Source organism: Bos indicus, chromosome 17 (genome assembly GCF_029378745.1).
Source record: "Bos indicus isolate NIAB-ARS_2022 breed Sahiwal x Tharparkar chromosome 17, NIAB-ARS_B.indTharparkar_mat_pri_1.0, whole genome shotgun sequence".
Classification (NCBI taxonomy): Eukaryota; Metazoa; Chordata; class Mammalia; order Artiodactyla; family Bovidae; genus Bos; species Bos indicus.
The window spans coordinates 18,325,112-18,352,582 of NC_091776.1; the positions used below are offsets into that span (position 1 = coordinate 18,325,112).

General features: G+C 44.2%; 1 protein-coding gene across 2 annotated transcripts in view; it reads left to right on the plus strand.

The window, feature by feature from the left end:
* Positions 1 to 26,468, plus strand: part of SETD7 (SET domain containing 7, histone lysine methyltransferase) — a 57,236-nt gene extending 30,768 nt beyond the window's left edge. For both annotated transcript variants that reach the window (XM_019977226.2, XM_019977227.2), the window contains exons 5-9: positions 3,686 to 3,875; positions 10,049 to 10,130; positions 12,758 to 12,875; positions 14,359 to 14,516; positions 20,832 to 26,468. In XM_019977226.2, the coding sequence (XP_019832785.1) occupies positions 3,686 to 3,875; positions 10,049 to 10,130; positions 12,758 to 12,875; positions 14,359 to 14,516; positions 20,832 to 21,012 (729 nt within the window). In that variant the 3' untranslated portion in view covers positions 21,013 to 26,468. The remainder of the gene's footprint in view (positions 1 to 3,685; positions 3,876 to 10,048; positions 10,131 to 12,757; positions 12,876 to 14,358; positions 14,517 to 20,831) is intronic.
* Positions 26,469 to 27,471: the final 1,003 nt, after the last annotated feature.

The following is a 27,471-nucleotide window of genomic DNA, read 5'->3' on the forward strand; positions in this document are numbered from 1 at the left end:
TCCTACTGCCCCGTGCTAGGGAGCTGCCCATAGCACAGTGAATCTTGAAGTCAGGGAAAGTGGCATTCCTCCTGGGGGTTGAAATGAGGGAAATGCAATTGATTACAAGATTCTCCCACTACTTGTAATTTTACTTGTAACTATGATCAATTTAAGTCCCTAGAGGAGATCAAAGATGCACTGAGGTGAATGGACCTGACTCACTCAATGTAGTTGCAGTTTGAAACCTAAAATGCGCAGCTGCATTTTAGCTTTCAGCTTGAATTAGTGTCCTTTTAAACACCAAGAGAGGACTCCACCTTAGAAAGGAAGAAGCACTGGGGAGTTACAAGCTGTCAAAATTAACTTGGTTGATGACATTTTGTGTATAGTATCTGTTGGCATTGGGGCCAGGCGTGAGGCTGGTGATCACATCCCACTGCTCTGATCTCCAGGTTGAGAATCAATTAAGAAGTGGGCTTCCCTGATGGGTCAGACAGTAAAGGGTCTGCCTGCAATGCAGGAGATCTGGATTCGGTCCCTGGGTATGGCAACCCACTGCAATATTCTTACCTGGAGAATTCCATGGACAGAGGAGCCCAAAGGGCTACAGTCCATAAGGTCACAAAGAGTCAGACTCAACTGAGCAATTAAGAAATGGACATAGGTGTCAGGGATCAGGACTTCATTATGGCAGAGTTAGAATGCAGAGGTGTCATGGGTTTCTACTTCTGCCCCTCTGAACTAAACAGATGGGCCAGGTGCCCACAGAGCAGCTAGAAAGCTGCAGTTTTCCCTTGGGGAGTAGGGCTGCCTGGGGGAGCTTCCCCAAGGAGAAGAGAGGGTGAGAGGAGAGCAGGTGCAGCCCATGGGTGCTGCCAGTTCTCAGAACAGGTGAGCAAAAATGCAGAACATGTGACAGCAGTCTTTATCCTGTTAACCCCAACCTGGTAGAGATGGGTGTCAGATCCTGCCTTCTCACCGATCAAGTGAAGGATTCCTCTTCCCATAGGGGGAGCCACTGAGCAGAGGCGAGAGGGGAGCAGCTTTCCCTCTGCTCCCCCGGCACAGCCAACAAGGAAGTGTTTTGTGACTTGAGGTCAAAGTAGGAACAAAGCGAGGCAAAAAATAATGATCCTCCATACAGGATTTGTAAGCTCATTCTAAGGGTGCTGCTGCTGCTGCCAAGGGTAGTTTATTTCTTTCGAAAGTTTACCTTGGTACAGTGATGGAGAGTTTTCATTAAAAACTCATTTTTCTTTCCCTGGTAGCTCAGTCGGTAAAGAATCTGCCTGCAGCAATGCAGGAGACCCGAGTTCAATCCATGGGTGAGGAAGATCCCCTGGAGAAGGAAATGGCATTCCACTCCAGTATTCTTGCCTGGAGAATCCCATGGACAGAGGAGCCTGGAGGGCTACAGTCCATGGGGTCATGAAGTCGGACATGACTTAGCAACTAAAACCACCAACTCCTTTCTGAAATAAAAGAATCTCTGCTTTATTGTTCTGGACAAATAAAATCACTTGCCCCCAAAACGAAGTTTAAAGCACGTAAGGGGGGAGAAAACCTGAGACCCTAGAAAGACAGAATGCTGAATAAATAGTAATCTTGATGGCTTAATTAGTTACAGTGTGTGAGGAGCTCATGTGCTCTAACACCACTCAGCTGTCTTCATCACTGCAAGTCTGAAGGCAGATCTTGCAGAAAATACATCTCTGTTCAGGCTGGGTTATTAAGAATTAACTCAGGGAGGAGGAAGAGCAGTAATACATGCCTAATGTCCTCTCTCGGAGAAGGCAATGGCACCCCACTCCAGTACTCTTGCCTGGAAAATCCCATGGACGGAGGAGCCTGGTTGGGCTGCTGTCTATGGGGTCACACAGAGTCGGACGTGACTGAAGCGACTTAGCAGCAGTAGCAATGTCCTCTCTATCTGGGAAAAATGCTTCCAAGTATTTTGCTTTCTATGGAAGTTCTGTGATTCATTTTTAAATTTATAACTTCTTTTTTCTCCAAAGAGCAATTAGACTACAGTGAACTGTGGAGATCCTATACTTGGTGGTTATTTCTTCCTGCTCTCTCTCAGTAAACAGCATTTGAAATCACTCAGAAGTCGTCCCACATCACTGACTCTGAGTAGCTACTTCTAGAACCTTTCAGTTGAGGAAATAGCCAAGCTTTTAGAAGATGTCATGGCCTTACTAGTCTTCGGTCAAACCCTCAAAGGTCTTAGATTTCTATTTATACCATGAGGACCTCCTAGATGGGAAGGAAAAAAAGGAAACATATCTTATACCCTAGATTCGATTTTTTTAATTAATTCTTTTTATTTAATAATATATAATAATATTTATTTATATAATTTAATAATATTTAATAATAATTAACTACTGGTTTATTTTTAGTGTCCCAATGCAATTTACAAAGTATTTATATCACCTCCTGTGTCCCTAGCACTGGTACCAGGATAGAGAATTCTACGATAGCCTCTGCCCTAAAGCATTTAAGGACCCTTGGGAATGAAGCAAGTGACAGTAAAACAGGAAGCACAGCTGGCTCCTCTCCTGGAAGGAGGCAGAAGGGAGCAGTAAATAAAGAAGAGTGGGAAGAGGGAAGTGATGGGCAAAGGAGCAGAATTTAGTTGTTCTTTTTTCACTTTGCATTCTAGCTCAAAAAAATAAAAAGCCATGGTATAGGACTCTCAGAAAGACAGTATCTCAAAGTTCTTTTGTTTATTCCTTAGAAAACACAACTCTCTACTCATGTACACTGAACTAATTCTTAAGTATCTTTGGACTAAAGATTTTCTTAATAGACCAGAAATTCAGAATTCAATATTTGAAAAACGAATTTCTAAGCATAGTGAGTAAGACTGTTTTGCTACAGATCCTCATCACATTTGATATTGGCCCATAGTAACCCTTGTTACATTTCCTTTCAGTGTTTATGACATGTTACAAATGGGTGGCTCAGTGAGTAAAGAATCCGCCTGCAACGCAGGAGACATAGGTTCCATCCCTGGGCAGGAAAGAGCTGGAGGAGGGCATGGCAACCCAGTCCAGTATTCTTGCCTGGAGAATCCCAGGGACAGAGGAGCCTGGTGGGCGACAGTCCATGGGGTCGCAAAGAGTCAGACACGACTGAAGGGACTGAATACACGTGCTCACACAAATACAGCATGTTTGTTTCTTAGGTAAGAAACCAAGTTAGAATCAGTAACTTGTCCAGGATTATAAAGTACAGCTCCATCTCTGACTCTGTAAATCAGGCTTATACGCTCCCTGTGCATATAGCCTATAGGAGACTGGGTGGGGAGGGATGATATGCCTCATGCTGTTCATGCTCATGTGAAAAGCTGAGTTCTTAAACTGTTATGATCCATATTAGTGCTACTAACAGTGGGCATGCACAAGAGAAATACCTTGAACTCGTGTCATATGAGTGAGTGAGTAAGAGCCGCTCAGTCGTGTCTGACTCTTTGGGACCCCATGGCTTATACAGTCCGTGGGATTCTCCAGGCCAGAATACTGGAGTGGGTAGCCGCTCTCCAGGGGACCTTCCTAACCCAGGGATCAAACTCAGGTCTCCCGCATTGCAGGCAGATTCTTTACCAGCTAAGCTACCAGGGAAGCCCAAGAATACTGGTCGTGTCATATAGATAAATACTATAATATAATATTTTCTGGTTTTGGGTTTCTCCCATCAGGATGGAGGCAGCCTTGTAGGAGAAGTAAATGAAGATGGGGAGATGACAGGAGAGAAGATAGCCTACGTGTACCCTGATGAAAGGACGGCCCTGTATGGAAAATTCATCGATGGAGAGATGATAGAAGGGAAGCTGGCTACTCTTCTGTCCACTGAAGAAGGCAGGCCTCACTTTGAACTGATGCCTGGAAGTAAGTTGAATCTGCTTCGGATGGGTTGCTTTAATTCCAAAACAGGTTGTCAGGGCTTATTGGGGAGAAGTTAATTTCCTTGTCTTGTCTGGTGTATCAGCTTGGCCACTTATGAGACACCTCAGCACTTCAGTGGTTTACAACAGCAAACACAGGTCTGATAAGCAGCTGTATTCACTGGTCCGGGTGGGGCATGGCCAGGCCAGGTGGGACTCGAGGCTTCTAGTCAATTCGGTGGTGGCGATGGTGGTTTAGTCGCTAAGGCATGTCCGACTCTTTGCGACCCCATGGACTGAAGTCCAACCAGGCCCTTCTGTCCATGGGATTTCCCAGGCAAGAATACTGGAGTCAGTGGCCATTCCCTTCTCCAGGGGATCTTCCCAACCCAGGGATCAAACCAGCATCTCCTACTGATTGGCAGGCAGATTCTTTAACACGGAACCACCGTTCTCTAACGCTAGGGAAGCCCTGGTCAGCTCAGAGCCTGTGCTGTGTCTTAATTCTGGGCCCTGTCGGTTGGTTTTCTCAGGTGTCCACAGGAAGCCAGAGCATGAGCAGACACCTGCGATGCCTCTTGAAGCCTCGGTGTGTAACTGACACAAAGCCCCTTTCACCCACTTGTCATTGGTCAAAGCAAGTCACACGGCCAGGCCAAGCAAAGGCACTTTAGTAGCAGATACTGAGAATCACCTGGCAAGGGCATAGCTGTATAATTCTAATGCACAGGAGTGAAGAAATGACAGCAGTAATTTAATCAGTTTAAAATATATCTCAGGGGAAAAAAAAAACCCTACAGTTTAATGATTTAATTGATAAAGAATCAAATTAGGTAGATCTCCAAGTTGTAACGCTGACTCAACCTGAGTTCCGATTGGGGAAGATAAATGCACGTTGGCACCTGGGCTCTCTTCACAGTCTAACATTGAGACTTTCCCGGTGATCTGTGGTTAAGATGCTGTGCCTCCACTGCAGCGAGCATGGGTTCAGCCCCTGATTGGCTAAGATCTCACATGCTGAACTATGCAAGTGGTGGGAGGGGAAAATCTAGCATCTTCTTGGAAGACATACTCCACACACAAATGAGCCTGTTGGTCTCCATGTTAGAAAAAGTCCTGTTTCCTTTTAGAAGTACAGGATGGCACCAAACTTTTTTTCTTATTACGAAATTATTTACTGTAGAAAATCTGGAAAACATACAAAGAAAAAATCAAGGTTTTATATTTTGAGTGGCACAATATTAAGAAAGCTAAATTGGTCTGATTCCTGAGAAAACAATGTATGAACGTGAAAGTCAAGTGCTCAGTCGTGTCTGATTCTCTGCGACCCCATGGACTGTAGCCCACCGGACTCCTCTGTCCATGGGGTTTTCCAGGCAAGAATACTGGAGTGGGTTGCTATTTCCTTCTCCAGGGGATCTTCCCGACATATATGTATTTCTAATCTAAGTTAAGGTATAAGAAGAATAAAGTAGAAAAGATAGTGCATCTAGGCACTGCCAGGCCTAGATAATATTTAGCTCTGTGGATTGGAAGGAGATTCTCCAAAGGGTGGTTGTCCAAAAATAGGAAACCTAGCGCTTTACATTTAGCTCCAACTTGGGTTGTTATAAATGTCTCCGTTTTTGTTTTTTTAAGTTAAAAACTGAGGCATTTTAAATGCAGTATGGGAATCTGGATTGGATCCTGGAACAGAAAAAGGACATTCGTGGAAAAACTGGTGAAGTCTGAATAAAGTCTGGAGTTCACTCAATAGTAACGCTATGTTGGTTTCTTAATTTGGACAAATGTACCATGTAACATAAGAAATTAACAGGAGAACAGTGAGGGGCATCAGGAGCTCTCTGTACCGTGTTTGCAACTTTTCTGTAAATTTAAAGTCATTCCACAATGAAGTGTTTATTTTTTTTTTAAGTGTAAAGGTAATCTTTGAACTTTAAACTCTAATATCTGCACTCTTCATGTCCATTTCAATAGCAGACAGTGTTACAATGTTTAGAAACGAGGACACTCCAGCCAGGGGGAGATCCCAGTTGGTGATGCAGATTTTAAAACTTCAGAAGTGGCAACACTTCTAGTGGCAGGAGTCTTGAACTTGAGAGTCACCTCGTTGGAGTCTTGGCTCCAGCATTTACTGTATTGTGGCTTGGGGCAGGTTACTTATCCTTTTAGAACCTGTTTCTTCCTTATAAAATACAGATATTGGCACCTACCATAAAGCCCCATCAGGGAAGTTACTGTGGTTATTACACTCTTCTTGGTATAAGTCTGAAACGCATTTTGGAAAGTGAGAGTAATCAGTCTCAGGGGAATTATGGTTTTTCTTAGAACTCCTGGATGCAAATAGCAAGCACCCTCTTCAAACTCACTTAAGACCAGAAAAGGAGGGGTGGGTTTATTGGCAAGATTCCAGCAGGCCTCAGTTCTTTTAAAGCTGGGTTGAACAATTTGGGTCTCAAAGGGGTCAGAAGGCATAGTTGCTCTGGGTGGGTGGGAGGAACCAGGCCCAGTCTTTGCTCTGTGTTCCGCCCCTCTTGTTTCTGTCTCCTTCCTCTTCCATTTACAAGTACCGAGCCACTGACTGGCTGAGAGGTGAGGGTTTTCGGGGTCATGTGGCTTCTGGCCCAATGGTTGGGGGAGGAGCAAACAGAACGCATGGGTCTCACCTAAAACCCTCCTGACTGCCTTCTCCTGACTGTGCTCTTGGATCAACAAACGCTTCTTGCGGAGTTTCCTTGTGCCTCTGCCTGGAATTTCTTCTCTCCTCATTTCTTCTTCGCCTCTTTACATAGCAATTCCATTCCTGGCTAATGCCTATTCCGTCTCTTTTTTAGTGCAATTATCAGCATCACTTGAATGTTTCCTAGAAATGCAGGTTATCAGGCCCCCTTCAATTAGATTGAAGTTGCATTTTTTAAATTTAATTCTTTAAATGTTTATCAAAGTATAGTTGATTTACAATGTTGTGTTAGTTTCAGGTGTACGATAAAGCGAATCAGTTATGCCCACACACATATCCACACGTTTTTAGATGGTTTTGCCATATAGGCCATTCGAGTATTGAGTAGAGTTCCCTGCGATATGCAATAGGTCCTTATTAGTATTTTTTTGGCCGTGGCCTGCAGCTTGCAGGATCTTAGATCCCCAACCAGGGGTTGAACCTGGGCCCTCGGCAGTGGAAGTGCAGAGTCCCAGCCACTGGACTGCAAGGGAAATCCTTGCCTGTTCCATCCTTATGGCTTGGCTCTCCTCTTAGAAGTAACATTTGTCAACTGAATGGATGAATTGCAGTCCCAGGTCATAGTACCAATGACAGAGGAATAGAGGGAGGAGAGGGTGCCTTCAGCCTGTCTAAGGGAGCGGAGGGAGGGACGGTCAGTGTTGGAGAAGACACATTGACTCCTTGAAAGCAGGAAGAGATATGACATGACTCCTGCTTGTATCTGCACAGTCCCCAACGTGGTGTTTTATGTGTAGTTGGCACTTAGCACATTTGTGAGGAAAGTTTTAGTCTAAGGAAAGGAGATGGGAGCTCTTAGGAGAATTTGTGCACAATAGGATGTCTATTCCACAGAAATGTTTGGTTTGGGAATGTGGGGTTTCTGGGGTTTGTTTTTTTTTCTTATTTGAACTTCCTTTAATTGCTTGTGAGCTGGTTCTCAGCCTTCCCTGCCCTGCTTTACTGCAGGTGGGGGTGTCTGCCCCTTGCCTACATTTCCCAGACTCCGTGCCTCCAGCTTCTGTCTGCGTTTGGCCACAGACCAGGGACAGGAGCAGGGAGAAGCCCTCGGTGTGTCCCGTAGAGTCCCCAGCAGGGGCTTGTCTCCCGATTCCATTATCTAGCAGGTCACTTCCCCTCAGATCCAGCTTCCCTGGGCTCCCCCAGCTCCAGAGGTCCAGGAATGTCTCTGTGGCTCAGACGGTGAAGAATCTGCCTGCCAATGCAGGAGACCTGGGTTCGATCCCTGGGTGGGGAAGATCCCCTGAAGAAGGACATGGCAACCCACTCCAGTATTCTTGCCTGGAGAATTCCATGGACAGAGGAGCCTGCCAGGCTACAGTCCCTGGGGTCACAAAGTGTCGAACATGACTGAGTGACTAACACTGCTCCTATGACTCAGGGTTATGGATTTCTGCTCTTGACAGTTTCTGGGCTCTTCATTTCCGCCTTTGGCTTCTCAGCTCTTCTGTCTTCTGTGTAACCAATTCCCTGTATTAAATTCTCTCTCTTGAAAATACTCAAATGGCCTATGACATGGACTGATCTCAGACTTTTAGTTTGAAACATTAATTTGGGTTTTGATTGTATTAAAAAGAAAGAAAGAAAGAGGACCTGGTAACCATTGGTAACTGCTTAGGAACTGCTTAATGGATAATTTATGATGCCTTAGTGCCTAAAATGTTGACTTTTCAGGAGTAAACTTGTTTCTTTACTTATTAGCCTTTGGAACACCTTATGTCTTCCTCCTGCTCTGTGAGGGTTCTTGGAGGCTAATTTTTTGCAGAGAAGTAATGTTAATTCTCAAAGAAGGCAATGGGACCCCACTCCAGTACTCTTGCCTGGAAAATCCCATGGACGGAGGAGCCTGGTAGGCTGCAGTCCATGGGGTCGCTAAGGGTCAGACACAACTGAGCGACTTCACTTTCCCTTTTCACTTTCATACATTGGAGAAGGAAATGGCAACCCACTCCAGTGTTCTTGCCTGGAGAATCCCAGGGACGGGGGAGCCTGGTGGGCTGCCGTCTATGGGGTCGCACAGAGTCGGACGTGACTGAAGCAACTTAGCAGCTTAGCAGCAATGTTAATTCTAGAGTGGCTGTGTGCCTTCATTTCTGAAATAAATTACTAACTGGTTTCTGAACCACTTTAATAGAAATAAGATGACTTTGTTAATGCTTTATCAAAAGCAGTCTGTTCTCCCTAATTCTAGTGAGGCTGAATGTTTATTTTTAGTGAAGGAGACAATTGCCAAGGGTGGGTGGTTGGATTCTACAGACTGTGTCTAGTGTGAAAAAAAAAACACAAGGAAAATTTAAAACTATTATCCAGTCTTATCCAACCAGAGAGAGATCTCAGGTTTTCATGACAAAGCCTTTTCTCGATTAAAATTTTTAGTTACACAAGCAGCTTTTAAATCATGTGAGTAAAGAAAAATGTGAATCAAAAGCAAAAATGGAATTTTAGGAGATATTCCTGATGGCTGTGAAGACCTGATAACAAAACTCCAGAGCAAATCGGAAAACTAACCATTTATATTTTGCACAGCAGTCTGTAATTACCGGTGTAAACCTGCTTGTAAGAAGCATGTTATCTAGCCAACCAGCAACTATTTCATCCTATCACGTAGTTTAATTAAATTAACATTATCACCTGGTACCCATGCCCTCTACTAAGCACCCAATTGCTGTATTCAATAATAACCTAAAAATATCTTTTAGCAACTCAATTCAGCATCACAAAGTTCAACAAATGAACCATCAGATTTTAGTCCCCTAGTATAAGAATATTTGATGTTATGACAATATTTGTTATACTTAATGATTCTCAAATCAGGAATGATCTTAGAAGTATAACGTGAGTTCTACCAATGGGTTGGATGATGCTTAGATGTAGGTCACTCATGTAATTCCAGATATTTAAAGAATGAAAGAGTGAAAGTAAATTATGCTTTGCAACACGGTATCCAACTTCATTATTATATTCCTGAACATAGTGAAAGCATCTCAGGAGTAATAAAAAATTGTTACTTTAGATTAACTTTTTCCTAAGTGTCTCTCTGTATTTTTTCCACTTGGATATTCAGCAAAAGAAAGAAACCCCATATGTGTATCTTTTACTAGGTGACAAAATGGGTTGGGATTTATGTATTCACTAATAAATTCTCTTAAAAATAATGAATGTTATTATAGTCACCAAGAGACGCATAATGAATATGACGGAGAATGAAGCTAAAAATTTTACTGTGTTTGCACACTCAGAATAAGTAAACTTTCTTATCATGAAAAAGTATTAGTAAAAAAAGCTCTCCATTTATACTGAAGAATTTCATTCTAGTTGGTCTAACTTGAGTAACATTTTGCATTATTTAACTTATGCTTGTCCCATTGATGAGAGAAATGTTCTTGATGCACTTCCCTAACTCTGGGCCTGTACTGAAATTTTTGTTTGCTTTTTAGGTTCGGTGTACCACTTTGATAAGTCAACTTCATCTTGCATTTCTACCAATGCTCTTCTTCCAGACCCATATGAATCAGAGAGGTAATTGTTCCCTTGTGGTTTTAATGACATCATTTATGTAAGATTAAATAACTCTTGTGGTGGGAATTATTGCTCCTTGGTGGCCCTCTACTCAGGCTGAGTTCCCTAGCAGAAAAAAAATGTATATTCTGAGAAAGAGCATTTTTATGGTCATACATCTGTCCCTGTAAGAGAGTTTCTCCGCCCATAAAGCACAGAATAGCCTGTGTGTCAGTCCCAGAGTGAAGCTTCTACAAAGGGACAGCAGTTGGGTCCGGCAGCCCGTTATGCCCTGCCCAGGTGTCCGCTTTCTTGGGGCTCTTGTCCTGGCAGCCTCTATTAGCCCCTTGGGAGCATTTCACACTCTTGAAACCTCTAGTCGAGGCAGGACCAGATGTCTGCTGCTTTACTTAGCCCAGCTGAGAGGGTCTGGAGCACAAGATAATTTCTTTATTCACTAAGGGAAGACAGAAGTAAATAAAATGTAAGAAGCATAAAAACATTCCAGCTTACAAATTACAGTTTTCTGATTCTATAAGCTCCATCCCAGAGTGTCAAGCCCCATTCCATTTGACATGCTAGCTAAACTCTAGCTCTGGATTCCTGGAATGGCTTTCTCTAGTCTCTTGACTGGGGTTCGTATCCCCCAGCAACTGGCCTGTTTGTGGGTAAGAATGCCATCTGCAGTTGACTTTCTCTTGGCCTCACTCTTTAATCATGGCTTCCATTTCTTTTCTGTCTGCATCTGAGAAAAGGCCTCTTCCCTGGTTTAACTGACAGGGCTGACACTACAATGTCACAATGAACGAATGGCCCCTTTCTTGAGATGAGGCTTTGGCCTGTTTGCAGAGAGAAAAATTTGGTCTTTGTTAGCCCCGCAAACACAACAGTCCCCTAACCATATGTATCTGTCTTTTTTTTTTTGTTACTGTCATTGTGATAATGCCACATAACAGTAGCCTCAGACTACCAGCGATTTATGAAAGCAAATATTTTCTTTTGCACTCATACGTCTGTAGATTGGCTGAGGCTCAGCCACTTTCAACTGGGTTCCACTCAGCCCAGCTGGACTAGGCTGTGCTCCAGGTTTCAGGTTGGGTTCCGGTCTGTCTCACATGCCTTCATTCCAAGACTCAGGCTAAGCAAACAACAGCCCCCCTGGGGCATATTCTCCTTGTGGAGATGAATAGAAGTTCAAGGAAGCTGGCAGAAACTTGCCATGCTTCTTAACACCCGAGACCTAGCTTTGCAGTCACTTCTGCCTAGTGGCAAAGCAGATCAGGGACATTATCCTCCATGCAAGCTGAAGGGCAGTCACATGACCAAGAATCAGAATGACTCTGTCCCAGGGAGAGAGTCAGGAGGTGGAAGCAGTAATTCAGCCTTCCAGCCCATCAAATAAGCAGAAGATCTACATAACAGAAATCCCAAATGACCATTTCCACCAGACTTTTTATCCACCACAGGGGCTGGAATAACTGAAATTATGTGATTGGGGCATGTACTCTCCTAATAGGGACTTCCCTGGTGGCTCAGATGGTAAAGCATCTGCCTACAATGCGGGAGACCCAGGTTCAATCCTTGGGTTGGGAAGATCTCCTGGAGAAGGAAATGGCAACCCACTCCAGTATTCTTGCTTGGAAAATCCCATGGACGGAGGAGCCTGTAGGCTACAGTCCATGGGGTCGCAAAGAGTTGGACACGACTGAGCCACTTCACTTCACTTCAGGTAGTACAGGGGTAGAGAATCTGCCTGCCAGTGCAGGAGCCATAGGAGATGTGAGTTCGATTCCTGGATCGGGAAGATCCCCTAGAGAAGGAAATGGCAACCCAGTCCACTATTCTTACCTGGGAAATCCTGTGGACAGGGAAGCCTGGCAGGCTACAGTCCTTGGGGTCATGAAGAGTCAGACACAACTGAGCGACTTAACGTGCACGCCCTCACTCTCTTAATAAATCTTGTTCTATAATCATGAGCTCTATCTTCTTAAAACCAGCACTTGGCAAACTTGTTCTGTAAAGGACTACGTGGTCAATATTTTAGGCTTTGTGAGTTTCTACAGCAGCTACTCAAGTCAGCCTTTGTAACCCCAAAGCAGTCATTAGATAATACTGAACAAATAGGTGTGGGTGTGTCCCAATAAAACTTTATTTACAAAAACAGACAACAACCAGATTTGATCCTTGGGCCAGAGTTAGCTAATTTGTTATAAACTCCTTTGTTGGGAAGTACTTATTGAGTATCTTTTATTAATTATTTGTCACTCTTTTATGTAGAAGATTCATCTCAGGGTTGAGAACCTTGGGTATAGCTTTAACTAGCTTTGGGAAGTGTTTGTCTAGTCCAAGAAGACAGTGGAAATTGTCATTAATTAAAACATACACATTTTTAAAAACCTTATATCAAGCACTGAGTTACTTTGTGAATATATACTAATAGTCTCTTCATTAGAGAGCAGTGAGAATCGTAAGTATACACCGTTCTCCAGTTTTCAAGACCAAAATCTGTATTTCACTTTTTCTTTCTTCGTCATTGGATTACTATGAACTCACATTTTGGATTCTGTAGCTATGACGGTATTTGGGTGGTTAGTAAGGGATGATATATCAAACTAAAACAGAGCATTTGCCTTTTTTTTTCTTTTTAGGGTTTATGTTGCTGAATCTCTCATTTCCAGTGCTGGAGAAGGGCTGTTTTCAAAGGTAGCTGCGGGACCTGACACTGTTATGTCTTTTTACAATGGAGTCCGAATTACACATCAAGAGGTGAGTGGGGCAGAAGTGGGAACTCAGTTTGATTGGTGAAAGGGCTTTGTTTCAGACACCCTTGATTTTCTCATTGGTCCTTTTACTTTAATGCTCACTAAGAATAGAAAGAAACAAAAGACTAGGCTTTTTTACAGAATTGCTCAGATATCGTTCTACAGCCAACCTCAGACTGCTATAGTAAAGATATAGATTAGATAGCTTATGAACAACAGAAACTTCTTTCTCACAGTTCTAGAAGCCAGGAAGTCAAAGATCAAGGTGCCAACAGATTCAGTGTCTGGTGAGAGCCTGCTTCCTGCTTCACTCATGTCCCTTTTTTTGCTGTAACTACACAATGCAGGAGGGATGAGGGAGTCTCAGGGGTCTCTTATAAGAACTCTGGTCTTATTCATAAGGGCTCTACCTGCCCCCATGGCCTAAACACCTTTCAAATTCTTTTTTTATATAAGGTAGAAGAAAGTTAATTAGTAAGTTGAAGGCTTCTCTGATGGCTCGTGGGCTTCCCTGTAGCTCAGATGGTAAAGAATCTGCCTGCAATGCAGGAGATCCAGGTTTGATCCCTGGGTGGGGAAGATCCCCTGGAGAAGGGATTGGCAACCCATTCCAGCATTCTGGCCTGGGAAATTCACATGGACAGAGGAGCCTGGTGGGCTACAGTCCATGGAGTCACAAAGAGTCAGACACGACTGAGAAACTAACACTTTCACTTTTCACTTTCTGGTGGCTCAGGGGTAAAGAACCCACCTGCCAATGCAGGAGACATAAGTTTTATCCCTGATCTGGGAAGATCCCACTTGCCACAGAATAACTAAGCCTGGGTGCCACGACCACTGAGCCTGTGCTCCAGAGTGCAGGAGCCGCAACTACTCAGCCCATATGCCTACCTGCTGAAGTCCGCTTGCCTTAGAGCCTATGCTCAGCAAAAAGAGGAGCCACTGCAATGAGAAGCCTGCACACCACAGCTGGAGAGTAGCCCCTGCTCACTGCAGCTAGAGAAAAGCCCACGCAGCAACAAAGACCCAGCACAGCCAAAAATCAATCAATCAATCAATCAAGTAAATTACTTGAAAAATAAATAGTAAGTTGAGCTGCCCTGCACTGCTCATGTATGCCCTTCCCACCATCAGTGTGTGGAGTATGCACCATCAAAGTGCAAGGGATGCCTTAGGCCAGGAGTCCCCAACTTCCAGGGTCTATTGCCTGATGATCTGCGGCGGAGCTGATGTAACAATGACAGAAATAAAGTGCACAATACACTTGAATCATCCTGAAACCATCCCCCACTGTGACCCATGGAAGGACTGTCTTCCACAAAACTGGTCCCCATTGCCAGAAAGGTTGGGGACCGCTGCCTTAGGCTTTTGCCCTATATGTGACACTCAAACCATGAGGTTAGGGATAAATGAGTTAATATCTTCAGTGTCCTTTGAGTTCCTGGGAGGAAGCTCGTTTCCAACACTCACTTTCTTGTTTTCTGCAGGTTGACAGCAGGGACTGGGCTCTCAATGGGAACACCCTCTCCCTTGACGAGGAAACGGTCATTGATGTGCCTGAGCCCTACAACCATGTATCCAAGTACTGTGCCTCCTTGGGACACAAGGCAAATCACTCCTTCACTCCAAACTGTGTCTATGACATGTGAGTAGGACACCAAGCTGCCAGAGCCGCGGGGCCCCGGGAATGAGGAGGGCACCTCAGAGGCATATCCTGCCCCCAGGAAGGTGGCTCCCTTAGAATATCAGAGGGTCCTCTGCCAGGGGACTACTCATGCTTATTACTTGAAACTCAGAAATAGAAAAGGGCTTCAAAGAGTAGACATGCTGTGGAAATACTATGCTTTGTGGTTGCTGTTTTATTGTGGCTTTTTCTGTTCTTCAGCACTTTCATTCTGGAAAATTAAGGCTAGTGTCATTGGAAGTAATAGTACAAATTGAAACTGCACTGCAGAGATTAGGGAATCCTTTTATGATGTGAAAGGAAGGAGGACTGTAAAATCCTACACCTAGGGCGTGAGGTCTGGGTATTAGAAAAAAACCAACCTATAAAGTCAGAGTCCCTATCATTTGACAGCCAAGAGGAACGAAATGCTGACACAGGCAACAACACGGATGAGCCTGTGAAAACACGCAAGGAGCCAGTCACTAAAGACCGTGTGGTGTGTGATTCCATTTCTATGAACAGTCCTCTATCGCCCCAGACACAGAATGCCCATCAGTGCTTGCCTAGAGCTGGGGGCCGGGCTTGGGGGAGCGAAAGTTGATGGCTAATGAGCGTGGGAGTTCCTTTTTATAATTTTATATTGGAGTATCGCTGATTAACAGGTTGCGGTAGTTTCAATTGGGCAGCAAAGGGACTCAGCCATACATACACGTGTATCCATTCTCCCCCAAAGTCCCCTCCATCCAGGCTGCCACATAACCTTGAGCAGAGTTCCATGTGCTATACAGCAGGTCCTTGTTGGTTATCCACTTAAAATACAGCAGTGTGTACATGGCCATCTCCACCTCCCTAACTATCCCTTCCCCTCACCTTTCCCCTCTGGTAACCGTAAGTTCATTCTCTAAGTCTGGGAGTCCATTTCTGTTTTGTAAATAAGTTTTCGTTTGTATCACCTGTTTAGATTTCATGTGTAAGTGATATCATATTATATTCCTCTTCCTCTGACTTACTTCACTCACTATGACAATCTCTAGGCCACCCATGTTGCTACAAATGACCTTATTTCATTCTTTTTCAACAGCCCATTGTATATATGTACCGCATCTTCTTTATTCATCCCTCTGTTGATAGATATTTAGGTTGTGGGAAGTTCCTTTTGAGGCTTCCAAAGTTAGTGGCTGTGGTTGCACAACTGAAAACCACTGAATTGTACACATTAAATGGGTGCATTTTATGAAGCCTGAATTACATCTCACCAGTCATTGGGAGAGGACAGTGGCACCCCACTCCAGTACTCTTGCCTGGAGGATCCCATGGACAGAGGAGCCTGGTAGGCTACAGTCCATGGGGTTGCTGGGAGTCAGACACGGCTGAGCGACTTCACTTTCACTTTTCACTTTCATGCATTGGAGAAGGAAATGGCAACCCACTCCAGTGTTCTTGCCTGGAGAATCCCAGGGACGGGGGAGCCTAGTGGGCTGCCGTCTATGGGGTCGCACAGAGTCGGACACAACTGAAGCGACTTAGCAGCAGCAGCACAGTCATTAGTTTTAAAAAATCAAATAATCCCTTTCAGTTTGAGCCTCCCCTTCCAATGGCACACTGAACCTCTTGGAAACATCCATGGATGAGAACCTTACCATTATCCACAAAGGCAGCTGTCTGGACAAACAAATACATACTATGGAGTTGGCTGTTGGGCTCTGGTGACTAGAAAGTTCTTTCTATTGAGCCCCAGTAGGTTTCCCTGTACTCTCCAGCCCTTGGCCCTAATTATCCCTTTTCTTCTTGTGTACAACGTCAATCTCTCTTCCACATAGTAGTCCTACACTATCATAGTAGTTTTCATGCACTCCCAAACTGTCTTCCCAAAGTCAAGCATTTCTGACTGTTCCTTAAAGGGATAGCTGAGATTCCATGTTACTGCTGTCCTTAGCTCAGCCTGAGGATGACAGTTCCTCCTAGCAGCCAGGAGCCGGGTGCAGTCTTTTCTGCTCAGCTGTAGTTTGCTGTTGCTTGGTTCTCTTGCTTGTGAACATAAGCGGGATCAGATCGTGTGCGTTTAATCTGTAGGAGAAGTGCCAGGATTCGCGTGTCCCTTCTTGCATCCCTGAGATGGCTTTAAAATTGTTCTGGCAGTCGCTTGTTCTCCTTGGCAGCCAGTACCAAGTACTGAAGCTACAACTTCTGTTTAAAGGGCGAGCAGAAATGGCAGAGGACATGTGTCATGTGAAATGAAACTGACACTGTTATTAACTCCAAGGCTTTTGTGGCCAATGTAAATTAGGCCAAAGCATCGTTCCAGGCTGCACACAGCTGAACAATAACCATTTAAACCCATGGTAACAAAGGATTATAAATGCTACTTGCTGCTGCTGCTGCTGCTAAGTCGCTTCAGTCATGTCCGAGTCTGTGCGACCCCATAGATGGCAGCCCACCAGGCTCCCCAGTCCCTGGGATTCTCCAGGCAAGAATACTGGAGTGTGTTGCCATTTCCTTCTCCAATGCATGAAAGTGAAAAGTGAAAGTGAAGTCACTCAGTCGTGTCCGATTCTTCACGACCCCATGGACTTCAGCCCACCAGGCTCCTCCGTCCATGGGATTTTCCAGGCAAGAGTACTGGAGTGGGTTGCCATTGCCTTCTCCGATAAATGCTACTTAGGCTGCCCCTTAAAACGAATGAGTTTTGTGATTTAATGGCAAGGATATGATTTTTCTCATCAAAAGTAAGAGAGCACAGGAGAAAAGAGAAGAAACCATTTGTGCAAAATCAAGTCCCTCCTCAGAAATTTTTTTTTCAAGCCCAGTGTGAATGATTAATTACTTGGGGTCATGGAGAGACTGTGCCAAGTCACTTCAGGTGTGTCCAACTCTGCGACCCTATGGACTGTAGCCCGCCAGGCTCCTCTGTCCATGGGCTTCTCCAGGCAAGAACACTGGAGTGGGTTGCCATGCCCTCCTGCAGGGGATCTGACCCAGGGATCAAACCCGCATGTCTTATGTCTCCTGCCTTAGCAGGTGGGTTCTTTACCACAAGCACCAGAGAAGCCCCAGGAGAGACTGTCTGAATAATAATCAGATAGAACATTCAGATACCATTCCATGGGATTCATTTGTTTCTAAAATCATTGGTACTGTTATGCACACTTTAACACAGAACAACAACGTCTGCAAGCTGTTTTAACTGTAGTCCAGTACAGTGTGCCAAATGACAGACAGGAACTGCTTCCCTTGCTATAGATACAGGCTACTCATCAACAAGGAGCCGAACTGCGTGCTCAGAGGTGTGGTCTGAGGGCTGATCTTGCCCAGTGTTTCCTGAGCGCTTTCTCCAGGCCAGTACTGTGGTACAGGCTTCTGTGCACGATGTCATTCAATCTTCCCAGTAACTTCGTGGGGCCACCAGTATTACTGGTGATTATTACCAGTATCCCAGATCAGGGACAGGAAACATAGGGCTCTTGTCAAAGTGAAGTGCTCTAAACCTCTGTGCTTTAGGGCTGCCTTGAAGAATCGGCACCTGAGACTGAGTTCTTTCTTTTCAGTCTGTCTGTTTTCTACTCTGAAAATAATGAAAATGAGTAGGAAAATGAAAATGCAAGAGGATAATAAGAGAAATCTTAGGCTTCTTGTGGGATTTTTTTTTGTTTTTTTTGGTGTACCACAAGGTTAACTAGAGCTCCATTTCAAGAGTATTTTTTTTTTTGAAGTATCTGATTTATAATATTGTGTTAGATTCAGGTGTACAACAAAATGATTCAGATATATATATATATATATATATATGTCTTCTTTTTCAGATGCTTTTCTTTTGTAGGTTGTTATAAGATATTAAATATAGTTCCCTGTAGTGTACAGTAGGTTCTTATTGTTTATTTTCTACATAGTATTGTGTATCTATTAATACTAATCCCATACTCCTAATTTATCCCTCCTCCCTCCCCACCTTTCCCTTTGGCAGCCATAAGTTTGTTTTTCTTATGTCTGTGAGTCTGTGTTTTGTAAATTAAGTTCATTTGTATCATTTTTTTCAATTCTATGTATAAGCGATATCATATGATATTTATCTTTGTCTGACTTACTTCACTTAGTATGATAATCTCTAGGTCTGTCTACATGCTGCAAATGGCAATATTTCTTCCTTTGTTTATGGCTGAGTAATATTCTACTGTAAGGAGTATAGTTTTTTTAGTGAAATATTTTAGAGACCACGAGTTGTGATTTTCATAAGTAATTCCCAAATCCCTGGTCCAGGAATATCTTTTGTGCCAGAGCGCATTTGAGAATTCTGTGCATGTGCACAATCTCACACACCCACAGGCTTGCTTACATGCTTAGTCACTGATGAGAGTCTTCAGTTGTGCCAGGGACACGGTGGTGGTAAGGAACCTACCTGCCTGCCAGTGCAAGAGACACAAGAGATGCAGGCTCAATCCCTGGGTCAGGAAGATCCCCTGGAGAAGGAAATGGCAACCCACTCCAGTGTTCTTGCCTGGAGAATCCCATGGACAGAGGAGCCTGGCGGGTTACATAGGGTCGCAAAGAGACAGCTATGACTGAAGTGACTGAGCACAGCACAGCACTTTGTCACCGCAGGAACTCTTGGAGGATAAAAATCACTAGTCTCATGATTGCAGAGGAGGAAAGTGAGATTCAGAGCTGCACAGGTGAGTTTCCAGAAGGAGGCAGTAACAACGTGCGGAACCAGGACTCACACCAGAGTCTTCAACCCCAAATTAAGTGTGCTTGCCAGGGCGCAGGACACCCAGGACGGGCAGACACTGAGGCCCCTTGACGTGAGGATGCGGCTGTTCCTCTTCATCCCACACAAAGTATGTCCGTACGCCGCAGACACACCTCTCCCCCCAAGTGCTTGCCATCACGCACAATGTGCCGTCTAACTTAGGATCTAGGACCTTCTGTAATGTTTCAGTGCCCTCTGTTCAAAATGTAAATGAACCAGACAGATTCAATCATATGCATACAAAAATATAAGATTTTCTCTGGCCATGCCTTCCATGTGTCTGCAGCCCTCCAGGCTCCTCTGTCCATGGGATTCTCCAGGCAAGAATACTGGACTGGACTGCCATGCCCTCCTCCAGGGGATCTTCCCAACACAGGAATCAAACCCAGGTCTCTTACATCTCCTGCATTGGCAGGCAGGTTCTTTACCACTAGCACCATTTGGGAATCCCTTGTTAGAGGAGACAAATCTATTAATACTTATTTAGCCCCTGCTCTCCTGCAGGGAGCTGTGCAGGTGAGCCGGGCTGGGAGCCTTCAGTAGATGAGCACAATCCTGGCATGAGCCCAGCCTCTCCCTTCACAGCGTGGGTCAGCGGGAAATCTGAAAGAAGCAGGGTGGCAGGGCTTCCCTCTTGCAAAGAAATCTTCATTTACTTTCAAAACTAGAAAATAACACTTCCTCAAGAAGTACAGGATGGAATACAGCATTTTTTGCTTTTGAAAATCCACAGGGCTCTCTCTTAAAACTCCAGAAGTGCCCTTGCCCTGAGACACAGTCAGGTAATCTGATGCTACAGGCCGGATGAGCTGAAATGCTGACAGACTACACTGAATCTGATTTCTCATTAAAGACAGATTTTTGGGGTAGATCTGGCTATTGATTTATAAATACAGAGTGCCAAATATGCTCAAAAAGAAAGATAGGGCCATACTTTTTATTTACTTACTTACTTATTTTGGCCATCCCAAATGGCAGGTGGGCTCTTAGTTGGAACCAGGGGTCCAATCCAGCCTCTTGCATTGGAAGCAGAGAGTCTTAACAACTGGACCACCAGGGAAGTCCCAGGGCCATGCTTTTTAAGCCACAATGCAGTGGTAAAGAATCTGCCTGCAGTGCAGGAGGCAGGAGATGAGGGTTCGATCCCTGGATCAGGAAGATCCCCTGGAGGAAGAAATGTCAACCCACTCCAGTATTCTTGCCTGGAGAAGCCCAAGGACAGAGGACACTGGCGGGCTACGGTTCATGGGGCCACAGAGAGTCAGACATGACTGAGCGACTGAGCGTGCACACATGAGTGCCCTGGGGGAGGGGAAGTGGTGTTCAAATGCAGACTCCACTGCCACGTCTGGGTGGGGTAGCCTAAGTGTCACCGTGAGCACCAGGCTCCCAGGGAACACTGATGCTGGCTCATCTGTGACCGTCACCCTGAGGACCTGCCCCTGGTGTCTAGGCCACAGCATGTGGGTGATCCCTGTCTCAGCCCTTCTAGCCTTTGCATCTGACCTTCTGGTCCACCTGGGAATGACTGTGTGCCTCTTGATGTCTAGGTTTGTCCACCCCCGGTTCGGGCCCATCAAATGCATCCGCACCCTCCGAGCCGTGGAGGCCAACGAGGAACTCACCGTTGCCTATGGCTACGACCACAGCCCCCCAGGGAAGAGCGGGCCAGAAGCCCCCGAGTGGTACCAGGTGGAGCTGAAGGCCTTCCAGGCCACCCAGCAGAAGTGAAAGGCCTGGCTCCGGGCTTCAGGGGACCTGGAATAGAAACTTGGATCTATGCACTACGTTTATCCGACAACGGGACAACCAGGGACTGCTCATGCTGTGACATCACACCCTCTCTGCGTTCGCTACGACTTTCTCGAATACTAACTAGGTCTGACTGTATTACTCATACCAGATTTAAAATTAGCTAGCCTCGCAACAACGCCCTCCTGAGAGGTACTGTCGAGCACTTGACAGAAGACAGCATGATGTTCTTGGGTGGTTCAAGTCTAAATCTGTACCGCTTCAGAGATGCCAAATGATTAGACTGAAAAAAGGGAAAATAAGGGGGTTTTTCAGTCATTTTTAGTCAGTGGTTTTTCCATGAGATTTATTTCTATGGCCAATGCAAATTGTGGTGTCACACTTGCATATGCGCCATACGAAGGGGAGAATTACTACATTTTTATTCTGTAAATGTAGTATAATTTGCCTTTTAACCTTTGATCTGTCTCTTGCAATAGAATGGCTTTGTTTTTTGCCCCCTAGCGAACAGAACCCCACTTTTTGAGTCAGTTCACCCCTTAGTCCTCTTCTCTCTCTTAGGTATCTTTCACAAGAGAAAACTTCCAAACAGATTTCGTGTCCTCGCCAGCGTGTAGGTCTCTCTGGCTCTTTCTATCGATCTGTCATTGTTTCATTATTATTTCCTAATATAAAGACCTGGCTCCTAGTGCCAGGCTATTATTATAGAATTATTATTCTCGCATGTAAACAAAGATATCTTTGCTTTAAGATGTGAGAAGAGATGAATTTACTTTGTTTGCATTAAGTTATGGAAGAGTTGTAATATATACTTTAAGAAAGAAGAGAGGGAAATTAGTATTTCTAAGCAGTAACTGTGGCAATTTTGCAGTATCTTCAATAGTGCTAGTCATTTTTTTTCTCCTTAGATACACATTAAATGTACATAACATAGAGCAGTCTGGCTTGTGGCGCAGTACATTGAATTCAAAAGTCAAATAGCAAACTTGAATTCTAATCCAGAATTTGAAAGTCCTTTGTTTTGTTTCTTTTTAAATCGCTACTATTAAGAGAGATGTACTGATCACTAGGTACAAATCAAACCTTAACTGCTAAAACTAACTCTTCATCATTGTAATTTCAAATCATTTACCTGCTTCAAAGCCTTGTGAATTAAGATTAACACCTGTATAGTTTAAAAGCAACCGTATCGATAGCATTTCAGTCATTTTGCTAGCCATGTGTAATCACAACTGCAGAAATAAAGAGAAACCCCCCTGTTTTTTAGTTTAGCTAATTAGGTATGTAATTTAACTGGGATTGCTCTGAATGAATTCTGAGAGTTTGGGGGTCATGGCAAGTGCCCTTGCCACATGCCACAGCTACGCCTTCCCTAGATGCCTCGCTTGGAGCTGGGCATCTAGAGATTAACATTTGTTCCAAGTCACAGCTGTCAGCAGAGCACCTGTCACCAAGTCAGTCTGGTCTTGAAAGCTGAAGCCTTCCACACTGTAGCTCCTGTAACTAGGGGAGGCTCAGAAAGGAGAAAAGAAACAGGCAGGGGGAAGTTGGCTATTTTGTGTCAGTTACACGTGCTGTGGGAAGAACTTCACAGAAGTGCTTGATCCAGAGCTGCTCACAGCTTTCAGTTCTGGCAATTGGCTCCAGGCACAGGATTCAGCCTTTCCCTTGGTTAGACTTTCCCAGAGCCCCTGTGTCCCCCCGGCAGAGCGGCTAAGTGGCCTTGGTTTCAGGGAGATATGCTGCTGGTTCGCTTGTGAGAAGTTCTGAGGGCTGCCAGAAAGATCTTCCAGGAAGGGAACTGAGAAGTTTTCAGATTAAAAGGCACCAGGATAGGATCGCTTCTATTCTGTAGAAAGAGACCGTTCAGTGAACTGTGACAGACGACGGAGTCTTGGGACTTGTATTCCGACAGGTGCTTTCCTTCAAACGTGTCCCAAAGTGAGTGACTGTCTCCAGAGAAAGATGGCTTGAACTAACCCTGGTCGGTGGCGTTGGGAGTGAGGTCAGGGGGAAGACTGGCACAGAACCCCACAGCAAGGACTTCAGGCTGCCCTGGGGTGTCATTTCTATACCAATGGGCTACCCAGTTCAAATGGAATTTCTCTTTTCTTTTGATAAAAGCGATCGAAGTGAATTAAATAGTAGTGATTAACCAGCACAAATCCATTTTTCAGATGACATCGTGAATGACAACACTTTGAGTTCAGAGCCTGGCAGTGTGTCTGTGACAGTCAGACACATCAGAGGAGGCAGTGCCCGCAACCCGAGCCTCTCTGCATCTCCGGGCTCTTCTTTCTCATGCCCTCTGCTTTCTTCTCTCTCTCTGTCATCTGTGAGAATGCCCCAGTGTGCCTACATAGCAACCTACCAGCTGATCCCCCCCTCCCACCAGCTGATCCCCCCTTCCCACCAGCTGATCCCCGGCTCCCGCTCCCTCTGTGTGCTCCCCTGGGGCCCTGTCTGTCTTTCCCTCCAGGAGTACCTCTCTCCATCACTCTGCATCCATGTCTGAATCTACCGCTCCTCCTATCCCCTGCCCTCCCCCGACACTCCTAAATGTAAGACTTCATCACAGGGTGGGGTTAGAGGGCGCCTTAAGATTCACTGTGTTCTGTAGGTAGACAAAACCGCCAAGGGGGTCGGGGTCCCCTGAGGAATGAACTGCTGAGGGAATAAGGGTGTTTTTTCCCTGTTTGAGCCAAAGCTGAGGGATGTATTTTTCTACTGAGTCTTGATATCCGCTGTGGAAGGAGCTGTGTCAGGAAGCAGGTAGTTTCATGAGCAACAGCACAGAAATGTGGAAGAATCCGTGTAGTGGGGATACAGGAGTAACTTTCTGGCTCCCCAGAAAAGGCCAGTGCTGAGATGGGTATGTGATGCCATGGTCCCCAGGAGATTCAATCAGAGCCATCTCAGTCCAACTCCTGCATGACTAGATTTTTCCTTAGCAGCTTTTCTATGACAAAATATTATCTTGTGTTAGAGTTAGGAATAGGAACTAATCTGTAGGAGTATGTCCCCAAACGGGCATTTGAATGGACTCAGAAAAAAACAAACGTAAGGATTGAATTTCTGAAAAAGGAATGATGAGATTAAAAAGCAACTGACATGGAAGACTTGAGTTTTGCAGTACCTATTCTTATTTTAACCTGCTTCATCCCTGGTCTGCCTGAGACACTGAGAAGAAAATTTGTTGTTGAAGAGCCCTTTGAACCTGTCTGAGGCTGTCTTTAAACTTATCTGCCCTCTGGGGGTTCTTCACACTTGAAAAACAGTTTCCTCATCACCAACAACCTGAAAAAGGCCAGCGTGAAGGCCAAGTGTAACCATTGATGATATTTAGTTGTAACCATAAAATTGCAGTAACTGTGAACAGTGAGTTCAAGGGTTGTCTTCTCCGTGAGTCGTATGTGGCACTTTAGTAATTTTCCTTTAATCTATGAAATTCTAAATCACTCACTGCAAACTGCATTTAAGATATTCCAGGAAGGTATCGTTTTTCTGTTGTGCTTTGTTTTAAAACAATTGCCTCAAGTTTCTGTCTTAAGAGTAGTGATTTAGAATCCAGACATCTTCTGTTTTAGAAAAACAAGCAAAACTATGTTGCAAGACTGATAGTGGTAATGTTTATTTGCCGCAGATCAAAGGTTCACAAAATATATGAAATTTTTACATCTACTTGAGGTACCTTGATAGTTTTTTTTTTTTTTTTTTTCTGTTTTTTCAGGAATTTGGAACTTCAGTGTCTATTTTTATTTAAAAAATACTAAATTGTTAAGGTTTTATTTTGCCAAATGTGTGCAGACATATTCAAAGCAATGAAAACTATTTCAAGCCATACAACCACAGGGACGGAAACCCTTTTCACAAATTTTAATGTGTTTGTATGTAAATAGATGTTTGTATGAACTATTTTCATGGTAGAATGAATATATTTAAATGAAGTTGAATTATTCCAGTGCTATTTAAACAAATTGCAAAAATTTTTGGTGAGAATTCTCTGAGTCTATTGAGATATAATGCAGATCAATTTTGATTTTTAAAGAATCAAAAGCCTACAAATAACTCTGCCGCGTGGCAACTTCCCCAAGTTGTTGCCCCCGACGTGGAGACAGCTTGTAGGCTTCCCAGTGCCTCAGCCGCTTCCTGGTGGAAGTTAGGTGCTCGTGGAGTTGTGTCCACCCTTCAGTGACATCACTCCAGGCCTTCAGGGGCCGGGAGTGACTCAGAGGCATTAGAGACACCGGTGCAGTTATCTGGAGCACAATTTCTTTGCAGGGCAGCAGAATCAGAAGCCAGACGTGGCCGTGGGAACCTTGGAACGGGTTTTCTGGCCGCCATCCACCGTCACCCTTACTGCCTAGTCACACACGTCAGGGAGGCTGCCCTGAGTGGAGTTGGGGTTCAGATCCCCCGGGTGGGGCTTCTTCGGTTTTGCCAGCAGTCCCTGCCTCCAGGCCTTCACCTCGAGAGAGGATGGAGGAGGGTCCTGCTGGCAAGGCAGGGCCCATTTCTCAGCACAGTCCACTTCCTGTCTCAGCTCTGGGCAACTATGCACCCAAGCACCGAACTTTCCACCAGAGAGAGACATCCTTGGATAACGCAGATCATTGCTTCCTCTGTCTGTGACTTGACACACCGTTGTTAGAAGTCGTTTTAACATCAAGACCAGTCACCTCCCTAGGACATACCTCCCAACTGCCCTGACTCTTACTAGAACACTCCTTTATAATGATAGTCAACTTGAGTGGGTTTTGTTTTTTTCCACTTTGGTCCTGGATGAAATGAAATGATAAATATGATGACAGATTTTCACTGTGTATACTAGCAATATGTACACACGTACTGATGTATCTTAATATACAACTTGGTTACATTTTGGATGACTGTCACTCATCTCGATTCATGCATTGGGAAGCTACAGGGACTACGTCGTGTCTGCTTATCATAGAAGAGAGTTGGGTTCATGGTTCCGAGCTCCCTACTTCAAGAGTTTTTTCTCCTGCGTTTTCTGTGTTCTCTTTTTATCCTGAAACAAATCAATTAGGTTGTGAGGTATGTTTAAGGATTGGAAGCCAAGGGAATGCTTTCAGCATTTATTGCAACCAAAAGTTAACCTCATCACAGTTAATGAGCATCTTTGATTGGTCTTTTGTGGAATTTGAACTAAATCTATGAGCCTTATTCAATATCTATAATTCTATGGTTTTTTTAAATTATGGGAAATTAATGAAAGATGTTTACATGAATAATGTTCGCCCTTACTGTGTTATGAATGAGTTTTTTGTAGTGTGTCTGGGTGCATGTGCAAGAGAGTAGGAAAAATGTTTCTGAAACAAAACTTGACAAATATTTGTAATGAGAAGTCAATTTAAAGATTGCTATAATTGCGCTATAGAAACAATGCAAGTATTAAACAAAATATACAATCACCTGTCATTGTCTTCCTTTGGTTGCAGAAAAGCAGTAACATTTCTCATGCCATGTCTATCTATATATTTAAATTACTATGCAAACTTTACATTTGAACTAGTTTCAAAATGGTATTCACCTTTTACCATTTTCAAAGCATTATAATAAGAACTGAGAGAGGGCTATGGAAAGATTAGAAGCATCCTGTATATTTGGCATAATACCACATACACCCATGAATCCAGAAAAATTAGCAACATCAGCCAAATATATCTGATCGACTCCATAAATGTTAAGAGTATTGAACGGAAAAGAGAAAAATCAGGGAAAAGGTAAGAAGAATGGGAAACTCATGGTTAAGATACAGGAACGTTGTTAGATGTCATGATAGGTATTGGTGATCTTAGGATAGCTTTGAGCCAAGGAAGCCAGGAGCCCCTTATTGCTTTAAAAAAAAAAAAAGAAGAAGTTTTATTTTAAATTGGAGTATAGCCAATTAACAATGTTGTTGTGATAATTTCATGTGACCAGCAAAGGGATTCAGCCATACATATACATGTATCGAAACTCCCCTCCCATCCAGGCTGCCACGTAACATTGAGCAGAGTTCCCTGTGCTATACCACAGGCCCTTGCTGGTTGTCCATTTTAAATGTAGTGTATACATGTCCATCTCAGGCTCCCTAACTGTTCTCCCTGCCCACCCCCCGAAACAACCATAAATCACTTTCTGCATCTGTGAATCTGTTCCTGTTTGTAAATAAGGAACATATTGTAAATTTGTATCATATCTTTTCAGATTCTGCATATGAGGGATGTCATACAATAGTTCTCCTTCTCTCTGACTTATTTCACTCAGTTGGAACCCCTTATTTTTGCCTAATCACAATCAACTTCCCCAAATTCTCCCCTACAACATTTCCAAAGCACAAAAGCCAGTGACAAAGGGGATAAAAATAGTACTTCGCTATCGACTGCACCATCTGCCCAGGGTCCCGAAGCAGTGAATTCCAGGGAGCTGGGC